At 41.9% G+C, this 23,163-nt stretch overlaps 1 protein-coding gene across 5 annotated transcripts in view; it reads left to right on the top strand.

Moving 5' to 3' along the window:
- Nucleotides 1–23,163, top strand: part of MAP7 (microtubule associated protein 7) — a 317,468-nt gene that overhangs the window by 191,348 nt on the left and 102,957 nt on the right. For all 5 annotated transcript variants that reach the window (XM_030198511.1, XM_030198510.1, XM_030198509.1 and 2 more), the window contains exon 7: nt 19,089–19,202. In XM_030198511.1, coding sequence (XP_030054371.1) covers nt 19,089–19,202 — 114 coding nt within the window. The remainder of the gene's footprint in view (nt 1–19,088; nt 19,203–23,163) is intronic.

The raw sequence follows: 23,163 nt of genomic DNA, 5'->3' as shown, positions 1-23,163 counted from the left end.
TATACCTCTATCATGTCTCCCCTCAGCCGTCTCTTCTCCAAGCTGAATAGCCCTAGCCTCCTTAATCTTTCTTCATAGGGAAGTCGTCCCATCCCCGCTGTCATTTTAGTCGCCCTTCGCTGCACCTTTTCCAATTCTACTATATCTTTCTTGAGATGCGGCGACCAGAATTGAACACAATACTCAAGGTGCGGTCGCACCATGGAGCGATACAACGGCATTATAACATCCTCACACCTGTTTTCCATACCTTTCCTAATAATACCCAACATTCTATTCGCTTTCCCAGTCGCAGCAGCACACTGAGCAGAAGGTTTCAGCGTATTATCGATGACGACACGTAACTCCTAACGTGGAACCTTGCATGACGTAGCTATAATTCGGGTTCTTTTTTCCCACATGCATCACCTTGCACTTGCTCACATTAAACGTCATCTGCCATTTAGCCGCCCAGTCTCCCAGTCTCGTAAGGTCCTCTTGTAATTTTTCATAATCCTGTCGCGATTTAACAACTTTGAATAACTTTGTGTCATCAGCAAATTTAATTACCTCACTAGTTACTCCCATCTCTAAATCATTTATAAATATATTAAAAAGCAGCGGTCCTAGCACAGACCCCTGAGGAACCCCACTAACTGCCCTTCTCCATTGTGAATACTGACCATTTAACCCCACTCTCTGTTTCCTATCCTTCAACCAGTTTTTAATCCACAATAGGACATTTCCTCCTATCCCATGATCCTCCAATTTCCTCTATAGCCTTTCATGAGGTACCTTGTCAAACGCCTTTTGAAAATCCAGATACACAATATCAACCGGTTCCCCTTTGTCCACATGTTTGTTTATTCCTTCAAAGAATTGAAGTAAATTGGTCAGGCAAGATTTCCCCACACAAAAGCCGTGCTGACTTGGTCTCAGTAATCCACGTCCTTGGATGTTGCTCTGTAATTTTGTTTTTAATAATAGCCTCTACCATTTCCCCCGGCACTGACGTCAGACTCACCGGTCTATAATTTCCTAGATCTCCCCTGGAGCCTTTTTTCCCAAGGGAAGTATTCCGCAGCCTAGTATAATCAATGGTGCTAAGCCATCTAGACTACTGCAATGCCATTTATGCCGAATGCAAAGAACAAATCATTAAAAGGCTTCAGACCGCTCAAAACACGGCAGCCAGACTCATATTTGGAAAAACGAAATACGAAAGTGCCAGACCCCTAATAGAAAAACTACACTGGCTCCCACTAAAAGAACGAATTGCGTTCAAGGTCTGCACCCTGGTCCACAAGATCATTCACGGGGAAGTCCCAACCTACATGTCAGACCTAATAGGCTTGCCTACTAGGAATGCAAAAAGATCAGCACGCACATTCCTTAATCTCCACTACCCTAACTGCAAAGGATTAAAATATAAATCCACATACGTGACCAGTTTCTCATACATCTGTACCCAGCTATGGAATGCACTACCGAAGACCATAAAAACATCGCAAGACCTAACTATCTTCTGAAGGCTACTGAAAACAGTTCTGTTCAAGAAGGCGTACCATAAACATCCATCTTAAATATTAAATAGTAAGACTACACACGACCTAGACACAACCGAAACCTTATCACTTGACTGACAAACCTTTTTGCCATTAGTGAACAAATACTACCACTACAATCCTTATGTCAAATATGGTCTCTCCATAGTCGATGACCTAATGTATGTTATAATCCAATTATCACCCAGGAACCTTCATGCAATACCATAATGTATTCTTCTTTACCATGTATGTATGCACATGGTATATATATAGACCATGAACTGTTCCACGTATGTGATGTTCCATCTAGGTTACCATGTATGTATGCACCTTAACGCAACACCATTTGCAATTTTGTTACCCGGAAATGGCAACCGCCACTACGGCAAATGTAAGCCACATTGAGCCTGTAAATTGGTGGGAAAATGTGGGATACAAATGCTACAAATAAATAAATAAAAATTTCTGTTAATTGTTAAATTTGGAGCTGTTGCTTCTTTCCTTTAAAGTGACATCCCTCTTTGTTGGGTTGTACTTCTACTGTTTGCAAAAGTGGGCTTGAGAGCTAGCTTCAGGGATGTATTCAGTTATATACACTTGTTAAGAATCATGTGTGGTTGTGTGAATTGCTGACTTATTTGAACACTGCTTAATGCAAGGGATTTGTTTTTCTTCTTGCATTGTGGGTGGAAGGGGTGGGGTTGGCTGGACAGGTGTTGTGGGTGCGATCCTTCATTTTGTTGCAATGTGGGCTTCAGCTTGCATTTGTAGGTGGTGTTTTTTAAATATTTGGGTTTGCTTGGGGGGATTCTAGGTGACTGGTTTTTTTTTTTTTTTTTTGTCGGTTGGTGCAGCTTTTTTGTTGGGTAAGGGAATGGTACTACTTTGGTTCTTTCATGCTGGGGAAGGGATTGTGTTTGTATTCTGAGTGGGTTGTTTATTTTCTTCTGGGGGTGGGGGCAGTTTTCCACCAACTGTATAATTTCTTTGCTTTTGTTTTGTTGTTAGTTTATTGAGCATGGGCATTGAACTTAAGATTTTAACTTGGAATATAAAGGAACTTAAACTCTCCTGGGAAGAGATACTTAGTTTTGCAAGAAATCAGGTTGTGATGCTGCAAGAGACACATTTTAAAGTGGAGCATGAATCCTTGTTTCATGATGATCAGTTTTCTAAGATGTTATTTGTTTCTTATGTTTCTGGAGCAAAAATGAGGGGAGTAGTGCTTGTCTTTCATAATTTCTTATCTGTCCAGATTGAACAAATGAAGCGTGATCCTGAAGGTATTAAATATTTGCTCATGTTACACATAAAGATTGTGATTTTACTTATGCTACTGTTTATGTTCCAAATGCAGATCAGGCAGCTTTTTAAAAAGAAGCTAACCTGTTTGTTTTTCTCATCTGTTGTTGGTAAACTATTCTTAGGTGGCGATTTCAATGCCTGTTTGCAGTCTGGCTTGGATCACATGGTGGCAGATGCTTGGAGGCTAGCCATCCTAGGGGTTGAGACTATATATTTCATTCCCATTCTCACAGTTCCTATTCTAGGATCGATTATTTGCTTGTTGACGCTGCTTCTCTCATTGCTGATTTTGTATCCTTTATCAGCATACTTGATGTTTCCAATCATGCTCCTTCTTGAGTTGAATTATTTGATATTGTGGGAGAACCTTGGACTAGATACTGGTCCCTCAATAATGCTTTGTTGGGAGACAAGTCTCTGGTTCAGTCTTATAGACTGAAGGATTACCTTGAACATAACCTGGACTCTGGCCTGCCCTTAGGTGTTGTTTAGGATGCCCTTAAGTTAGTTTCTAGTTTTTCCTTAAAGCTACTTCCCAACGTAAGAAGCAGGAGACTAGATTATTACAAGACTTCTCGTATTAACGGCTTAGAGCAATAACATAAACTTACAGGATTTGAATCTGTTTTTCAGCAGCTACAGTTTGCCAGGTTGCAATTAGATATCTACTACACAGAAAAAGTGACCTAATCCTCTGCCAGGCTGAAACATTAGGCTTATGAGAAAAACAACAAGATAAGCCGTATGTTGGCCTTGCACCTGCGTAGACAGCAGGCTAATGGAAACATATATAAAAATCAAAGATAGACCTAGCATTTTATTGCCCATACCACTCAGATACAGGAGAAGTTTAGGGAATATTACAGTGAATTAAATACTATGGACTCTGGGATTGACTTGGCGGCCATTGATTCTTATTTGTCTGAGCTTGCTCTTCCAGCTTTAATACCTGCACAACGTGCTTCTCTGGATGGAGAGATCACAGTTAAAGAAATGCTGCAAGCTATTAAATCCCTACCTAATCATAAGTCTCTGGGACTATATGGTTTTTTTTGGGGAAATTCTATAAAACTTTCGCTTCCAAGCTTGCTCCATTACTTACTGATCTCTTGAATGCTGTTCATTTAGGTTGCCCCTTGCCGCTGTATGTGATGGAGGATTGGATTGCAGTGATCCCTAAGCAACAGAAAGATCTGACAGCATGCCAGTCCTATCTCAGTGTTGAACACTGATGTAAAAATTTGGCATATATTTTGGCCAACATTCTTTCTGCAATTCCACCTTCCTTGATCCACTGACCAGGTAGGCTTTATTCTAGGTAGTCAAGCCTCTGATAATATTCGTAGAACAACTGACCTGGTTGTGATGCTGATGTGCCTTTTCGGCAGTGATGCCAAGAAAGCCTTCGACCATGTCCATTGGTCTTTTATGGATGAAGTTCTGTCCAAATCTAGTGAGGGCTCCCATTTTCAGGCCTGGATCTCGTCATTCTATGCTAAGCCACGGGTCTGTAGGCGCAATAATGGGGTCAATTCCCAACAGTTTGAGTTGAGCAGCGAGACTCAATAGGGTTGTCCTCTATCTCTCCTGCTTCTTTTTGCACTGGTGATGGAGCCATTGGCAAGTGTTGTTTGTGCCAATCTGTATGTTCGTGGACTTCATATGGGTAACATTGAATACAAAATTGCACTTTTTGCGGACGATATCCTTCTATTACTTAGTAATCCCCTTGTCTCATTTCCAAACCTGCTATCTCTCTTATAAAGGTACTCAGCAGTCTTACGATTTAATGTTAACATGAATAAGTCTGAAGCTTTTAATGTTAATCTGGATAGTGCTCTTCAACAGGCTCTTCAGCAATCTTTTAGTTTTAAATGGGTGGCCAATAAAATAAAATATTTGAGTGTTTACATAACCACTGACTATTCTGGTTTATTTCAGGCAAATTATCCTGCATTATTGCATGATTTTAAAGCTTGACCTTGATCACTGAGATCACTTGTCCCTTTCCTGGTTCAGTCGAATAGCCACAATAAAAATGATTCTTTTACATAGGCTCTTATATTTCAAGTCTTGTGTACTTTATATGGAATAACAAATGTCTGAGATTGCCTCGTAGCATTCTTTATAGGGTAGGAAACAGGGGTGTGTCCCACTTGTCTCTTTATCATCAAGCCTTTTCATACCTTGGCCGTAAACTCTGGAATTCTTTACCAGCTCATATCAAAACTGAAAATTCATACCTACTTTTAAGAAGCTTATTAAATCCTGGCTTTTTAACTAAGCTTTTTCTTCATAAAATCTGTTTTCCTCCCCCTATCTCCCCCCTTGGTCCTTCCCCCTTTCCTCTTCTATTTCTAATCTCTATCTGCTCCTCAGCCTTTTATTGTAAACCACTGTGATGCCTTTAGGTGACATGCAGTATATCAAATGTAGTAAAATAAATATTTTCTATCTCCTGCAGGTGCATGGGCACACTTTTCAGCCTCTGACTGAGTGATTTGCTCCTGGTCCAGTTGGCCAACTGGTCCCCAGTTGAGCTTTGCAGGTGGCTTGAGATTGTAGAATAATATCTGGATCAGATCCCTGTCTCTGATGCCCCCTGAATTTACATCTTCCGTCTCTTCATCTCTCCCCTGTTTCCTGTGGCGCTCTCCTTTTCCACCACAACAACCTGAAAAAAAGGAAAGAGGTTTACTAGAGAGCATGGGACAGAGTATCAGTCCTGATGTTTTGTCAGCTGGGGTAAGGTTTGTGGAGACTGTAAGCTTGGGGGGGCAGCAGCCAGCAGTGGTACGTCCTACTAAAGTTTGATTCAACCGCTTGGATGGCTGCAAGTTCTACTTGGTGCAGGGGAGAGATCCTGACAAATCACTTGGGACTGCATTGTGCTGTGTTTGAACCAGTCAGAGTGAATAGCAATGCCTGCGGAGACAGTTAAGCAGTGTTCCTGCTGTGGGACCCACCGGCCGGCGTTGGGGCATTGAAGTGCGCGCAAGCCGGGAATCTCGCAAGACGTGGGGGAAATGGTCGGCAGCATCTGAATATGCCATGGACTTCAGGCTCTCTGGCAGGGCAGGTGCGCAGTTTAATGCAGAAGAGCAGGGAATGGTGCCATTTTGTCAGGGCCGACAGGCAGTGAGGAACAGACTCTTGCTGATCATATGTGGAGCACAGCTTGCATTTTACAAACTCAGGGCCTGACAGAGCATTCAGCTGCATTGGGATCTTTTTTTTCTCCAGACTTTATATTGCTCTTATACCTGCTTGAAGCAGGGACAGTAGAGATGCTGCAAGGTGCTTCAGGTTCTCGCCCCTCTGGCTCCTAAGTCATCTCGTTTAACCTCATCTGTTCACTCCTGGAGGACTATCTCTGCTTCTCCCTCCTTATCTGTATTTACACTTCAGTGCACGTCTTTAGATGTCCCATCTATTCATAGGAGCCATCATTGAAGATGCAATTAGAGGAGGGAGACCTCCCTTCTGAGGAGGAGGATGACCCTAATGTACTGAGGTTTCATAAAGAGGAGCTCAGTATTCTTATTTCTGAAGTACTGGTGGTGCATTCCATTGAGGAGCCTTCTGCTTTAATGTTAAGAGTTCCATCTTTGTTGATTGAGTGGGCTTAGAGGTCCTTCTAAGGCCTTCCCGATGCATCCAGACATTCAAGACCTGATCACAGGAGATTGTGGCAAGAGCATGCCTGAAGTGGCATCAACAGTCTGCAACACAAGATTGGTGCCATAACACCCAGCTAGAAGCAAGGTTGGCCTACTTGGTGGATGCTATTTATGACATGTTACGGGTTATGATCCGCAGTATGTTTTTGACTGACATGGCACATCAGCAGCTCTGTTTGTGGCATTGGGCAACGGATGTAGCATCAAAGTCACGTCTGATTATACTGCACTTTTGGACCAAGTGATTATTTGAGAACATCTCAGTAACTTAGTGAAAGAACTAGGGGAAACTAAACCATAGAGGTTGCTGGAGGATAAGAGAAAAGACTCTGGTCATCCATCTTCAGGGGGCTCAAAATCTTGATTTTGAGACAGCAAACAGTACTGGCCTGGTCGTCGGCAATATGGTCAGAAGTCCCACTTTCAGGCATGCCAGTCTTCCTTTTGTGCGGACAGTAGGTCCTCCTCTTAGTCAGCTAGAGCACCCAATGCGGGTGGGCGGGAGGAATTGAGAGAGAACGCGGGAGGGAGGAATTGAGGGAAAGCACGGGAGGGGAGGCACATTCGAGAGAGAGAGAGAGAATGGGTCACAAGTACCTGGCAGAAACCCAAATAGTAGCAAGATTCCATGCCGTTTTAACCTGTGATTTGCTGCCCTTAATTTTGCTGAATTGATCTCTTGTGATGCTATTTGGTGCTATTTCTATGATTGTGTTCACTTGATATTCTGAGGAATGTACATCCATATCTGTATCTGTGTATGTCTCTCAAGAGTTCGTATTCCAATTGACCCCTGATGCAGACATACAGATGCCGAAACACGACCCGTGTCAGGTCTGTTTATTAAAGGATTCTTGATCATTCCATTCTTAGAGGCCCATTTGTGCTTTTGTTTTTGCTGTCACCTGGAATGTACCACAGAGCCTACCAAAAACTTGCTTGGTGTTAGCCCACAGTTATGGACTCGTCCTGGTACTACCTCTGGGAGGTGTTGTGGAGAAGACCCAGTACTTTTTACTGACCCTGATTGAAATGGTGTTTCTTAATCTTTGTGTTGGATGCCATGAATATATGGCAAAAAAAGCCCAAAAAACAACCCCCCCCCCCCCCCCCCCACACACACACACAAAACCAAATGGTATCCTCCATAGGAGGGCTATTTGAATTGTCCTTATTGTCTTTTCTTACAAGGTCCTCTACAGTGCAATGTTGTGCTTCTTTCTCTGTTGGCTGATTTTGAGGCTCATCTTCAAAGCTTTGTAAGTCTATGTGTTTTGAAAATGAGCCCAAACCACTTAGACTTAAAAAGTTCCATAAGTTACTATGGGGCTTATTTTCAAAGCACTTAGATTCACAAAGTACCATAGATTACAATGATACTTTGTATGTCTAAGTGCTTTGAAAATGAGCCCCTATGTAATTTTGTAAGTCTTAAGTGCTTTGAAAATACACCTTTTTATGTTCAGCATCTTGTTCCTGATTTTGTTCAGCTAAACCCTGAGGAGCTGTGTTACAACGGAAATAGGCGCTCATCTATTCAACTCGCCTTGTTACTAGCTCTTAGTGTCAAGTTTATTCAGAGCTCCTCAGGTCACTCTTTTTTTTTTTAACATTTTCTCCCTAGGTCACTCTTTCAGAGCAGTGCTCATTCATCAGCTCTGCCTTTCTTGTATCTGCTGTTCAATTCCAATCTATATTTTTCTCATAGAGCTAGAGCTCTTGCTGGCCACTGCTCAGTAGTTTCCCTGTCTTGCTCCTTTGGCTTACTCTGTTAAACTGTCACACACCACCCACCTGAAGGTGTGGGCCGAATATCTGTGGATTTCAAAACAAAAGCAATAATCCAGAGTAGAAGGTGAGTCAGCAGTTCCTTGTCAAAAGTCCAAAATCATAGAGTAGTCCACAATTCTCCTTTGAAATCCACCAACAAGTAGTCCAGGATCCTATTCCATAATTCACCATCAAATAGTCCAGGATCCTCCACCAGAAAGACCTCTCTCTGGGACAAGATGGCGACGTGAGAGGACGTATGTCTGTGAGCTCCTGATTTTCAGCCGACATACCTGGGAAGCAGCACTCTTCCCCGGGTCTACCATGGGGAAGAGGAAGGGAAAGACCGGGGTTTCAACCCCCTCCGACCCCGCGAAACTGGCTAACCAGCAAAGGGCGCTGGAACAATTTGAAATCCAGACGTTGAAGGCGCAGACGCCAACGCTGACGGGATCTGTTGCTGGTCAATCGGACCAAAGCATGGAGATGGCTTCGTTAAGTGCGCCTCAGATTACAGCGCCCCCACGACCCGGAAGCAGCTTGTTAGCTGCGGGGAAGACGAACGAGGAGCCATCCGAAGTGGTGAGATCCCGAACGACTGGAGGAGGCCCTGCAGCTACTTCGACCCCAGAACAAAATACAACTGGTAGTTTAAGGGCAGATAGCCCGATATCTCCCTTGGTTCTGGAGGCTGCTTCTGAGGGAAGTCGAGTGAATTTAAAACCCGCTGTTATAACATTGGAGACGCTGTGGGATGCTATCCAGGGCATCAATACCACCCTCACCCAGGTAACAAAGTCTATTAAAACTGAACTCATAGAATTAAAACAAGAACAAATAGTACTATGTGGGAAAATATAAGAAAATTGAAACACTGGGAGAAGAGACACAGAAACTTCAGAACTTGACAGGAGTAATGGTTAAGGACAGGGAAATTCTAGCGAGGAAGCTGGAATTTCTAGATAACCGAGGAAGGAGAAATAATTTAAGATTTCTCAACTTTCCTAAGTCTCCACTGATACCTGCAGTAGACATATCGAAGAAGTATTTTGGTGAAATTCTTGGAGTTCCGGTAGAGGGTTATCCAATTACCAGAGCTCAGTATATTTCCGGAATTAGATCTCAATCCCAAGGCTCTCAACCTCGACTTAACCTTACTGAATTTCTGGAAAGTTCTTTAGATGTGGTAACTCAACGTACCACTCTCCTAGTGACTTTCGCATTGGAACTGGATAGAAACAATATCTTTTGCTTATATTTCAAACATATGAAGACATTATTCTTAGGTGCCAGGATACAAGTCTTTCCAGATTTGAATAAGGAAACACAGAAAAGAAGGCGAGAATTCTTGGCGCTTAAACCACGAATTCTCGCATTAGGTGGTTCTTTTGTGCTGAAATATCTTTGTAGATGTTTTGTGTCTCTTAATGATGTTAATTATGTGTTTCTTGACCCTGAGAAAATGCTGAAATGGTTAATTGCCAAAGAGGGGAGTGGTGGTGATGGAGCTACCTGATTACTCACACAGTCTATGCTAGTAATATCAGCTAGTTGGCTTATGTGCTTTTTCCTCTCAATTTATTGGAAAATAATTCCTAATAATTTCTAATGAATTATTCCTAGTATCTTGTCCAAATATTGTGGTCAAAGTAAATAAGAATTATAATTTTTGTTATAGTTTTGGAGAAATCCTGTATCCTGAATAATTTAATTCTCACGTCTTTTACATGTATAACATGGTCTATATTATTTTGAAAACAACAAATTAAAAAAAAAAAAAAAAGAAAGACCTCTCTCTCTTTCAAGAAGGGGAGAGAACCATCTCCAACTGTTTGTTTCTACCAACCACAGGGTCCTGAATGGCCTCTCCTTTTAAGGTCAAGATGAGTGGGCAATTCTCCAGCAGTCTAGCCCCTGTTTGTCCTGCAAGTCCTAGGAAGAAGAGATTTTTTTCCTCTTTTTGGCCTAACAGGGGACTTTTCTCCCTTCTTCAGTCCTATTTGCACAGACTGTCCATGGTTTACCTGTCTAGGCAAATATTATGCAAATGGATTTTCTAGCTCAGTTACTGGATACTTGTCTCTCACTTCCAATGCTCAGGGAATTATGTATCTAAATCCAAGAAGGGTTAGTCCCCACCCCCATCACCTCCCATATAGCTTTCCCTGTTAGCTACTACCTCACATGCAGGGGCCCAAGGTCCTCACCCTAATTAAGTGGGTGTGCCACGGGACTAACCTCACACCCAAGTGGTTAAATTATAAAGTCCAATTTTAGCACTCCTCCTGGGCTTGGGATCCTCACCTCCCTGTGACAGTACATACACCCTGTCACATGAACATACAGGTTTCTCATGTTCTGCTATACAAAAAACTGTCTTGAGGGATTTCTCCTTCTATATTGTCAGCTGAGCTGAACTATCTTTTTAAATGGTAGTGATATTCAGTGAGCTGCATTGGCTACGCTATCCTGCATGTTCTGTTACACCATTCTCCTGTATTCTTGCGGCAACAATCTTCTTGGCTGTTCGGTTGAATCCTTCTCCTGGGTATTATGTCTCCATCAGCTTTTGTGGGATGCTGTGTGACTCAGTTTTCCTGTTTGTAGAGAGGCCACATTCTCCTGGTTTGTACAGTAATGGAGCCTCTTGCATTCTTAGATCCATACATCTCTCTGTTTTGTACAGTTGTAGCTATCTCTTATGTAACTCTAAAGAGGCAGTTCCTCTATTCTGGGATGGCATATGTCTAGGTTGCACAGAGTCAGCAATCTTCAGAGTTGCATGATAGCAACCTTTGGGGTTCCATGCTGGCGGTGACAGTACTTTGGATTTGCATAGTAGCAGTGCCCTTTGTGTTGCTGAGTGGCATGGCACCACCCTTTGGCCTAGTACGGAACAGCACCCTCCAGAGAATCTCGGTCACAGTAATATTCTGAGTACCCTAAATTGTACTAGTCACCTGTGCGGCTCGCCCATTTCTTGACAGCGCATTTTTTTCTTGTTTCTGGGGTCACCTGTCTCTGTCCTTTTTTGGTGTCCCTTCTGCCATAGTTTTCTATATATTAAAACAATATAAATGAGATAAAGCAGAAAAATCAAGCCTAAAAATGAATGAACACAAAAGTTAGTAAAGGCTAAATTCAAAAAGAACAGTAATACAAACTTTATTCAGTTATACAAAATTATATTAAACACAGGTAAAAATCCTTTCAGCACAACAAAATCCTGAAAACTAAATAGACAAGTAAAATACCGACCTATTCTAAACTTAATGAATCAGATTTACCACCCTGTTAGTAATGACTCATCTCAGTTGCCCCAAAGGAGCTCATTAAATAATCCAATCCTGAAAAGCTTCACCAGAAATAAATAGAGCAAAGTTCCAATTACAGAGAAAAAAAAACAAAAACCCATAGTTCCTTCACTTAGATGTAAATCCAGCAAATGGAGAAATCAGACGAGTATCTTCAACCAGTGCTCTCTTTCCATATACTGACAATAATCACACCAGTTTCTTGGAAAATGTCATAATCCCAAAGTACCAGGGGCTAGCCGCCACCGTAGATATGGATAATAAACAGTCCTCACTCTACACAGTCTGTGTTTCATTTGACGTTATCAGGAGTAAGACACTCTGTAAAACTAAAAACATATCCCAATAGAAAACATATAAAATCTACTAATCCCCTCAAAACATACTAAAGAATATAGTTCCTATAACAAACATCACAAAGTAAAAAAAAACATCTACATACAAATGAAGATTGCAGCGCTAGAGCTGATATCTCACACTCCCATCAGAGTGGAGTGTCATCAACAAAATAGAAAATATACCCGTACGCAGTATAGTTCCCCCATTCAACAACGCCATTATATAACCCCAACTGCACCACATTCCTGAAAACCAACAGCTATCAAAATGATAACAAAAAATAATATATCCTAAGGCATACCAAGAAGCTTAATCAAATTCACGATTCAAACCATAATGATATAAAGTATTCCACTGAAAAATTAAACGCTGTTCTTTATTTTCCAAAACAGCTGAAACGTTCCCCCCATGCGGGAGTCGCACCTACAGCAAGACCATAAAATGCAAATCCTTTAGGTTGTGAGATTAACCCAGTGCTCCACCAGGGGAACTTCCATCCTTTTTACTCTGATGTTAATTAGATGACTAGCAATCCTCTGCTTTATCATTTATCTGGTCTGTCCAATATACCAAAGGGAGCAGGGGCATTGTATGGTATATACTACATGGTTAGTCTCACAATTGGTCTTAGAATATAAATAGAATTTTTTGCCAGAGTGAGGGATAGTAACAGACTGCGTTACTAAACCATACTGGAAATATATAGACAATGGTGACAGATATCATGACCACCAATTTGCTTTAAACATGATAAATTATGCCAATTAGTTAACATTTCACCTACATTTTTTAAACACTAACTGTGGCCTGATATTAAATTCAGGGAGAAGCTGTAATACCTGCCAATGGTGCCCAATAATCGCCCCTATATCCCTAGATAACCTCGAAAAAAGGAAGAACACAAGTCAGCCTTCAGGACTCTGTTCTTTCCTGGTTTTCTTCTTATCTCTCCCATCGTATTTTTAGTGTATACTCTGGTGGATCATCCTCCACTTCTATCTCACTATCAGTTGGTTTACATCAGGGATCTGCCCTGGGACCTCTTCTTTTCTCTATCTATACTTCTTCCCTTGGTACTCTGATCTCATCCTGTGGTTTTCAGTATCGCCTTTATGCTGATTACTCCCAGATCTACCTCTCCACCCCAGAAATTTCAGCAAGAATCCAGGCCAAAGTATCAGCCTGCCTGTCTGACATTGCTGCCTGGATGTCTCACCGCCATCTGAAACTAAACATGACCAAAACTGAGCTTCTGACCTTTCTCCCTAAACCAATCTCTCCTCTTCTCCTATTCTCTGTCTCTGTGGATAACACTCTCATCCTCCCTGTCTAATTAGCTCATATCCTTGGGGTCATCTTCGACCCCTCTCTCTCCTCTGCACATATTCAACAGACTGCTAAAACCTGTCATTTCTTTCTCTATAATATCACCAAAATTCATCCTTTCCTTTCTGAGCACACTACCAGAACCCTTATCCATACTCTTATCATCCCTTGCTTAGACTGTTGCAACTTGCTTCTCACAAGGGCTCCCACTAAGCCATCTCTCACTGCTTCAGTCTGTTCAAATTTCTGCTGCACGACTTACATTCCGCCAGTGTCACTATGCTCATATTAGCCCTCTCCTCAAGTCACTTCATTGACTCTCTATCCATTTCTGCATTCAGTTTAAACTCTTCTTATTGACTTACAAGTGCATTCACTCTGCAGCTCCTCAGTACCTCTTCACTGTTATCTCTCCCTACACTCCTCCCCGGGAACTCCGTTCACTGGGTATATCTCTCTGATCTGCACCCTTCTCCTCCACCGCTAACTCCAGACTCTGTTCCTTTTATCTTGCTGCACCATATACCTGGAATAGACTTCCTGAGCCAGTACGGCAAGCTACATCTCTGGCTGTCTTCAAACCTAGGCTAAAAGCCCACCTTTTTGATGCTGCTTTTAACCCCTAACCCTTACTCGCTTGTTCAGTACCCATATTTTATCATTCCCACCTTATTAATTCCTTTATCCCTTATTTGTCCTGTTTGTCTGTCCTAATTAGATTGTAAGCTCTGTCGAGCAGGAACTGTCTCTTCATGTTCAAATGTACAGCGTTGCGTATGTCTAGTAGCGCTATAGAAATGATTAGTAGTAGTAGTAGAACATAGGCCAGAAGTTAAAGATTGTACTTTTGAAAATAACCAGCAGCATTCAGCATTTGAGGCTCGCTTATAATCAGTTTTGAATTTATCCTTTACTAATTTTTTTATAGTTTTCTGTATGGCATATGGTTTTATTATAGCCTCCTGCATGTCGCAGTTCCACTGATCACTGGGGTTGCTTAGCTGTATCATTTATGTTGATTCTACGTGTCTTTTATAGCTGCTTCACTTGGTCACAGGATGTGGCTGATATGCCTATACCTTATTCGGTAGAATGCATGTCTTAGCCATACAAGCTGACTCTATGGCTTTGTTCTGGCCATCATTCTCTCTGTTTAGCTTCTTGCAGCTGCCTTCATGGCTTTTGCTCCCTATAGGGCGTAAATGCTGCTACGACACAGACACTTCAACTGCCTGTACAGCATCACATGTCAGACTGAGCCATTTTTTCATTAGTGGCTTACAGTAGGACAGTCTTTAGTTAAATCACCCACTGTTCTTATGGTGGTGCCTTTTAGATTTTTTACCTACAGCAGTCTGTTTACACCAGCTATGACAGTCATATATGGGGCACTAATTTTGTGTAACATAGTAACATAGTAAATGACGGCAGATAAAGCCCTGAATGGTCCATCCAGTCTGACCAGCGATGCCTGTATAATGTGTCCTCATGTTGCCACCTGTATTATGAAAGTTTAGGGCAGTTATTTATATAGCATGGACTGCCACAGTCACGTGTGTGCTTCTATCTTCTGCACCCACCTCTTCTGCAGCCTACTCTATATCATTGGTTTCGGCTGCTGCCTGCATGACGTCATCCATCACAGTTGCCTGCATGGCACCAGCTCCCACAGCCACCCGGATGGATTCAACTAGAGCAGCGCCTAGAGAATACTAGGTTCAGCAGCTGCCTGGTTTGCTCCAGATACAAAGTCCACCTAGATAGCAAAGCAGGTGTCAAAATGGTACTGACTAATTCTTGCTGCTATGGCACCTGCCACAGTGGTAGCTAGTGTCACACCTTTGTGGCTACCGCTTCTCTACCTCCATCTGCTGCACTAGTTTCTACTAAACATACAATACATATCCGCCAGCACAAAATATTATTTTCCAAAAACTTGGATCCTCAGAAGGTGGGCTAAATTAATCTTTGTATTAGCCTGTTACTTCATTCTTCATCAATTCAAAGTTTTATTCTTTATATATAATCTTAAATGTTTACTGATGAAAACTTCAACATCAACCTCAAGCCAAAATTTCAATCCAATTTCAAAAATAGCACTGATCTTAATATATTCTTCATTGTAGTACTCCCCTCCTAGCTCTTTCGGTATCTACTGCTGCATTGTCCACAAGTCCTTCTTGGAGTTGTTTGGTCGTTGCTGAATACCTTTGGAATGTCCAGTTGAGCCCTATTTTGCTTCACACGTGCTTGACATGTTTTACTATATGTTTTTCCTTTGTTTTTCCCTGAGGTGTAGGGCACATCTCATCCTCTTCTTCCATAGCATTGGCTTATTTCGCCTCAGTCAATTTTTGCTGGGAAAATCTTTCTTATATTGTAATTTCTTCTTCTTATGAAGTGTAAGTCCTGCCCTTACTTTGGTACACTGCTTTGCTACTTCCCATTTGTCTGGACTGGTCTGGTATGGACATAATGGAAGGAAAAATTATGTCTTACCTGTAAACTTTCTTTCTTTTAGTCCTGCCAGACCAGTCCAGAGGCCCTTCCTGGTGGATTTTTGGACTTATGTGCTATATTTTTTCTGTTGTCTTCACTTTTTCTTTAAATCCTCAAACTTTATTATGTCACATGTTTCCTGTTAGTGCAATACTTGTATGTTAGTATAGTTGATTCCAAACTGCTTGGTATAGCTAAAGCCTGAATAGACATTTGATCTAAAGTTTTCAAGGTTATCTAGCAGAAGTGTTGTGAGTATCATTGCTTAGAAACATAGAAAAATGTAGGCAGATAAAGACCATAAGGCCTATCCAATCTGTCCATCCAAGCCATCTACTCTATCACTCCCTTAGAGATCCTATGTATTTGGTCCAAGCGCTCTTGAATTCAGATACTGTTTTCATCTCCACCACTTCCACCGGGGGCCGTTCCTTATGAAGAAGTATTTCATCAGGTTACTTCTGAGTCTGTCTCCATTCATCTTCATCCTATGCCCCTTCGTTCCAGAGCTTCCTATCAATTGAAAGAGACTCGCCTCCTATGCATTTATTCCACATAGGTATTTAAATGTTGCTATCATATCTTCCCTCTCCCGCCTTTCTAACACAGTATATATATATTGAGATTTTTAAGTTTGTCCCTATATGTTTTATGATAAAAACCACTGACCATTTTAGTAGCTGCCCTCTGGACCGACTCATCCTGTTTATATCTTTTTTAAGGTGCAGTCTCCAGAATTGTACACAATAGTCTAAATGAGATCTCACCAGAGTCTGATACAGGGGCATCATCACCTCCTTTTTCCTACTGACCATTCCCTCTCTATATATGCGCCCAGGCATCCGTCTAGCTATTGCCTTTTCTACCTGTTTTGCCACCTTAAGATCATCACATATGATCACGCCCAAGTCCCGTTCCTCTTTCATGCACAAAGGTTCTTCACTTCCTAAACTGTACCACTCCCTTGGGTTTTTGCAGCCCAAATGCATGACCCTGTATTTTTTAGCATTGCTTCTAAGCTGCCAAAATTCATGCCATTCCTCTAACTTCACTAAGTCCTTCCTTATGTTATCCACAGCATTAGGGGTGTCTACCCTATTGCAGATTTTGGTATCATCTGCAGAGGCAAACCTCACCAGTCATCCCATCAGCAATATTGTTTGCTAAAACGTTAAAAAGAACTGGCCCAAGAACCAAACCTTGCGGCACACCACTGGTAACATTCTTTTCCTTGTAATGAGCTCCGTTGACCACTGTCCTCTGTTGCCTTCTATTCAACCAGTTCCTAACCAAGTCAGTCAGTTTAGGGCCCATACCAAGGGCATTCAGTTTGTTTATTAGTTGTCTATGCGGAACTGTGTCAAAGGCTTTGAAGTCTAAATACACCACATTTAGAACTCTCCCTCAATCCATCTCTCTGGTCACCCAGTCAAAGAAATTAATCAGATTTGCCTGACGAGACCTGCCTCTAGTGAAACCATGTTGCTTTGGGTCCTCTAATCCATTGGATTCCAAAAGCTTTACTTTCTCTGCTTTACAAGCAATTCCATTAATTTACTTACCACAGAAGTCAGACTTACCAGCCTGTAGTTCGCAACCTCTTCCTTTTCGCCTTTATGGAGAGAGACCACATCTGCTCTTCTCCAGTCCTGCGGGACCACTTCCAACTCTAGAGAAGCATTGAAAAGGTCAGCCAGCGGAGCCGCTAGAATTTCCCTAAGTTCCTTCAGTCCCCTCAGATGCATGCTTTCCAGCCTCATCGTTTTGACCACCTTTTGTTTAGTCAGCTCCTCACAAACACAGTCCTCTGAAAATCGTTCAGGGACTACCATCCCTCCATTCCTACTTGTGCTTGTCTTCTGCGGTCCTGCTCTCGTCCCTTCAGCTGTGAACACAGAACAGAAGTACTTGCTAAGCAATTCCACCTTATCTTTATCAGCTTCTACATACTCCTCCCCTTCACCTTTGAGTCTCACAATGCCACTTTTGCATTTCCTCTTATCGTTAACATATCTAAAAAATGTCTTGTCACCCATTTTACCGTATTGGCTATATTTTTTCTTCCATTTGCATCTTTGCTTTCCTGACTATTCCACCAGCTTCTCTTAGGTTTTCTAGATATTGTCCCTGTCTTACTCTTTCAGTGATCTCTTGTAGTTTATAAAGGCGTTTAAACCTCTTTTTCTTTACCTTTTCAGCTACTACTTTTGGGAACCAAAGTGACCTTCTTTTCCTCTTACTTTATTTACTTTCCTTTCAAAGAGGTTTGTTGCCCTTACAATAGCTCATTTCAGTTTTGCCCACTTACTTTCCAACTTCTTACAGATGTTCCCATCCAGACAGCAATTCCTTGAGGCAATCCCCCATCTGAATAAAGTTAATTTTTTTTTTAAGTCTAGAACCTTCATTTTTGATAGAACCCTCTCCACACCTCTGTCTTAATATTAAACCACTCCATCTGGTGATCATTGGCTATTCAAAATATTGAGTAGTCTGTGCTGTTGCGATACCCTTAAGGGGTGAATCACTTGGAACTACTTTGTTCTCTTGTCTTCATCCGCTGGGAGATGGGCACAACCCATTTGTCTGGACTGGTCTGGTAGGAAGGAAAGAAAATTATCAGGTAAGAATTTTTCCATGGAGGCAATTATTTATTTGTGTCTGCTACACTGATATAGGTGGGGAAATGTGGGGTACAAATGCAACAAATAAATAAATTATACATAATTTACAAAGAGTTGGTATGAAATAGAATAAAAACAATATATCTGGTCTGTCATATCTGATTATGGGGCAATTTTACTAAGCTGCAATAAGCACTAATGCGCACTTAACGCAGGAAAATGCCTAATGTGGGATGCACTAAAGTGTTGTGTTATTTTTGCCATCTGTGCGTGCTAAGCGCATGGCATATATTTTCAAAATGTTCAGAGGGAGGGGGTGTATCAAGGTGGAGAATGGGCATGGAAGCTCTGTTTAGCTACCATGCTGATATCACCAGTGTGCTAACTGGATAGTTCATCCATAATATGAGAGCGATTAGTGCCTCCTACATTAATGTTTTTTAAATGGTTTCATGCTGATGGTAACAGCACATAGTCTCAAACTCAACAATTTGAAAAATGCCTCTTTTATGGCCTTGCTGGAAATGGGCTTCGTGCACAGGTAAGACCCGTGTTAGGGCATGGTCAGCTCATTTACTTGCGCAGTTTAGTAAAAGGGCCCTTAAATTTTGAAATTCTGAGGAGTATTAAGAAAAATAAAAGAAACAGAAGAGTTGTATAATAATTAATGGTGTCTAATATTATTTTTATTTTTCTGACATTTAGCTCGTCGTCTACAGCTCAGTCCTTGGGAGAGCAGCATTGTTAGCAGATTGTTGACACCTACTCACTCATTTCTGGCTAGAAGTAAAAGCACAGCTGCCTTGTCTGGAGACTCAGGTAACCCTTCTGAGTTCTGGTTTTACATTGTGAGCAAAGCTATTATTTTGATGACAGTGTTCCAATTGTATTTATCTTCTAATGAAACTGAAAACATTTTAGGTTTGTTTATTTGCTGAGATTTATTTTATTTAGTTTCAACTAGAGAGTGGGAAAAACCTCTGTTTATCTGGCACCATAAGAAAATGGTGGTGGAAAAGACCTCAGATGACTGTGGTAACTTTATGGATGCAATCTTCTATATTGCTTCCCATTCAACTACTGAACCATGATGGCAACCAGTTATGGCTCAAACCATTTGCCATCATGATTCAGTAGTTGAATGGGCAGCATTGTAGAAGATTGCACTGCAGTATTCAGTCCCCTGAGGAAGTCGCTCGATGAAACGGGTCCCCGTTGGGACCAGGATTTTACTGCGGGAGACTGCCACTTAAGCTAAGTTTAACTTTTTCTCCCCCTCTTATATGGGGTTATTCTACTGTTACCACATTTTCTTGATGAATTTTTGTTGCACTAGAATGAACAGTTTTGCACTTAAATGGTGTATATATAAATAAATATTTTACTGAGATGGTTGGGGGGGGGGGGGGGGGGTTATGACCAATGATAGAAGCTGTGAACTGTGGTTTGGATGCCCTGACTTTTATAGACATCCATAAGGTTACCACAGTTACCTGAGGTTTTTCCCACTCTCTAGTTGAAATTGAGTTTGTGACATTTATTGAGTTAGGTTCCGTTAGTTTTTGTTACACTAACATTTATTTAGAAAATAAAAATCAAGGCACTTCACAGTAAGATTAAAAAATGGAAAAACAAGATAAATCTTCAATTAAAATGCTTTAACAATAAATCACATAAAGGAGGAGAAAATGAGTTTAGCAATAGTGAATTCTGAAGTGGACTGTGAATAAACCAGACACACAAGTTATTTCTTTCTTCTTTTTTTTTTTTTTAATATGATTTGGTGCCTCTTTTATCAAGCTGTGCTAGCTGTTCCTGCACGGCAGTGCTGACGAAACTCATTCAAAGTGAATGGGCTTTGTCAGCATTACCGCACCAGGGACTGCTAGCGCAGCTTGATAAAAGAGGCCCTTAGATTTTAAACAACCAAGCAATAAACACACTTTTACAGAAAAGTGATCAATAAAAAAAGGAAAAACAAGGAGAAAAAAAGGAAAGCATTTACATTTCCTTTCTTTCCCTTATTTTTATTTTTCTTATGGATTACTTTTCTGTAAAAGTGTGTTTATTGCTTGGTTGTTTAAAATCTAAGGGCCTCTTTTATCAAGCTGCCCTAGTACAGCTTTATAAAGAGGCCCAAGATGAAGCTTTTCTTACCTTTCATATATAAAACAAAAGAAAGCTTAGCATTCAATTCCACACCCAAGAAGTAATGGCATCCTTCATATAGATAGGTTGGTGTTGAACTTAATATCCACGTTGCCTCACGTTTTTTAGAATTTAAAACTAATTTATAGTCATCTAGCAATCAAGCCTATCCAATTTTTGCTTTAAATCAGCTTGAAAAAGAACATCTTATGAATCATAAACAATTGCCAAATGAATATCATAGGTATAAAAATGTGCACTAGAGAGCAAGATGGCCACCGAGTAGGAAAAATATGTGAACTCCACTGTCATGGTTAAATGAAAGGGAAAGGTTGCCCAATCCCTGTGTTTAAGTCCCTTGTAGCATTTTTGTGGTGTGAGGTTCTGAGCCAGGAGAGACTTCATTAGCTGTCTCAAGAGAAGGCATCTTCTCCTGCAAAGCCCATACCCAGACGTTTGAGCGTACATGCCACCGAAAGCAGTGCCAAAGCTGAGTGGGCCTTGTCTGTAATTGCCCAGGTCTGGAGAAGTTTTTGGCAGTTTGGCCTGGATTTTCTTTCCCTTGGCCCATCAAGCTCGTCCAGCCTTGAGAAGATAAAGAAGGCTGGTGTAAAAGGGACCTCAGATTCTAGCAAAAGGACTGCTTCAAACAGTGCTCAACCACTGGTGTGTAAGTCTTCAGTGGTCACTTTGAAATCTATCTTGGGAGCAATAGATAGGGTTACCATGTTTTGTCCTCTGAAAAAGAGGACACGTGTCACGCCCCACCCACACCATGCCCCTGCCCCGCCCACACCACGTCCCTTTCGAATCCTGGCCACGCCCTTTCTCGCTCTCACTCCACTCCCTTTCAAATATTCCCCTCCCCTCCCCCGGGTCACATATTCCCCTCTCCTGCTCCCCCTTGTCACATATTCCCCTTACTTACTATCTACTGCCCTGGTGGTCTAGTGACCTCTTTGTGGCAGGAAAGAGCCCCCTCTTTCCTGCCCGGAGCATTGCCTTGCCCTGCATCCTTCTAGGTCTTGGCTCGGGATTCGAAATGGCCGCCGAGAGTTGAAGTCTCGCAAGGCCGCTTCAACTCTCAGCGGCCATTTTGAATCCCGAGCCGAGACTGAGAAGGATGCAGGGCAAGGACAGGCAGCACTCCAGGCAGGGAAGAGGGGGCTGTTTCCTGCCCCAAAGAGGTCACTAGACCACCAGGGCAGATAAGTAAGTAAGGGGAAGGGAGACCCACGGCGCCGCTCACCTGCCCACCCGTTTGTCCAGAAATCCGGACAGACAGGCGGGTGGGCAAAAGAGGACATGTCGGGGGAAATCCGGACATATGGTAACCCTAGCAATAGAGGCATTACAAGGAACTGTCAGTAAGAGGTTTGGTGATTTTACTGAAATTATAAGATTTTTCAAGCTAAATGTGTAGTATATGATAATATATTGCTGGACCACACCTTCAAAATTCAAATGCTTGAGAAACAATCTTCTCTGGTTTAATGGCTTAGTAAACAAGGGTGTACATTAGGAAATATAGAAAACTATCAAAGAAGATTCAACTTGAGGATTTTGAATTTTCCACATAATCCTGTTATTTCTAATAAAGAGAGGTTTAAAAAATATTTGCTTGAAGTGTGGGGCTATGGATGAAAACTCCAAATTCAGACTAGAAAATAGTTTGGAAAAAGACAAACTCCAGAAATGGCTTGCTCGGCGGTAATTGGGCATCACCACCCACTGCCTGGTTACTGCCAGGTTAGCACGGGAGCCCTTATTGCCACCTCAGTGGGTGGCAGTAAGGGCTCCCCATCGCATAACCATGTGGTAGGAGTTCTCTTACCGCATGGCCATGTGTGCTGGGGGCTTTTTTACCCACTGCGGTAAAAAAGGCCCTGGCATGTGGGAAAAACTGCCTCCACTGCCAGCGCAGGGCCCTTTTTCCTATAGCTTGGTAAAAGGGCCCCTAAGAAAGCTAAGTTGAAATACTATTCAGAACAGAACAGATTGGTTCTACTGTTCCTATTCCTAAAAAATAATTTAAAATATTTTCTGATCTTTCAAAGCCTCAGTTGCCTTTACTTTTGGATTCTAGTGTAAAATATTGTTTGACCAGTCAACAATTGACTGATTTTTATTATATACATAATTAGATTTCAAAGGCTCAAAAGGAATTATTACTTTTAATTAATTACAATCTCAGATATGTATTCATTTATCTTATTCTCACATGCATAGGCGCCCCGTATAAGAGGCTTGGGGAGGCCCAATCGTGGACTTCCCTTGGCTGCTAGGTGGGGCGCAGGGGGAGCAGTCGCTCCCCCAAACAGATCTTTGAGACCGGTCTCTGCCTCCGTCCTCCCGCGCGAGTCTTGCACCCAGGGCCCGCCCAACACGCCGCCAAGCCATGCTTACCTCGCCCTCCTGCTCCCATGTCCCAACTGCCTGCCCTCTTCTCCCCCCCAAGATCCCTTTCCTTTTTTTAAAAACTTTACCTCCGAGTCCGGCAGCGCAACGTCAGTGAAAGCGCTCCCAGTGAAAGTGCTTCCCTTCGCTCAGTGTCCCGCCTTCTTCTGATGTCATGACGTCAGAAGAAGGCGGGACACTGAGCAAAGGGAAACACTTTCACTGGGAGCGCTTT

This window comes from Microcaecilia unicolor, chromosome 3, assembly GCF_901765095.1.
Source record: "Microcaecilia unicolor chromosome 3, aMicUni1.1, whole genome shotgun sequence".
Taxonomy (NCBI): domain Eukaryota; kingdom Metazoa; phylum Chordata; class Amphibia; order Gymnophiona; family Siphonopidae; genus Microcaecilia; species Microcaecilia unicolor.
This window is presented reverse-complemented; position numbering and strand designations above follow the sequence as displayed.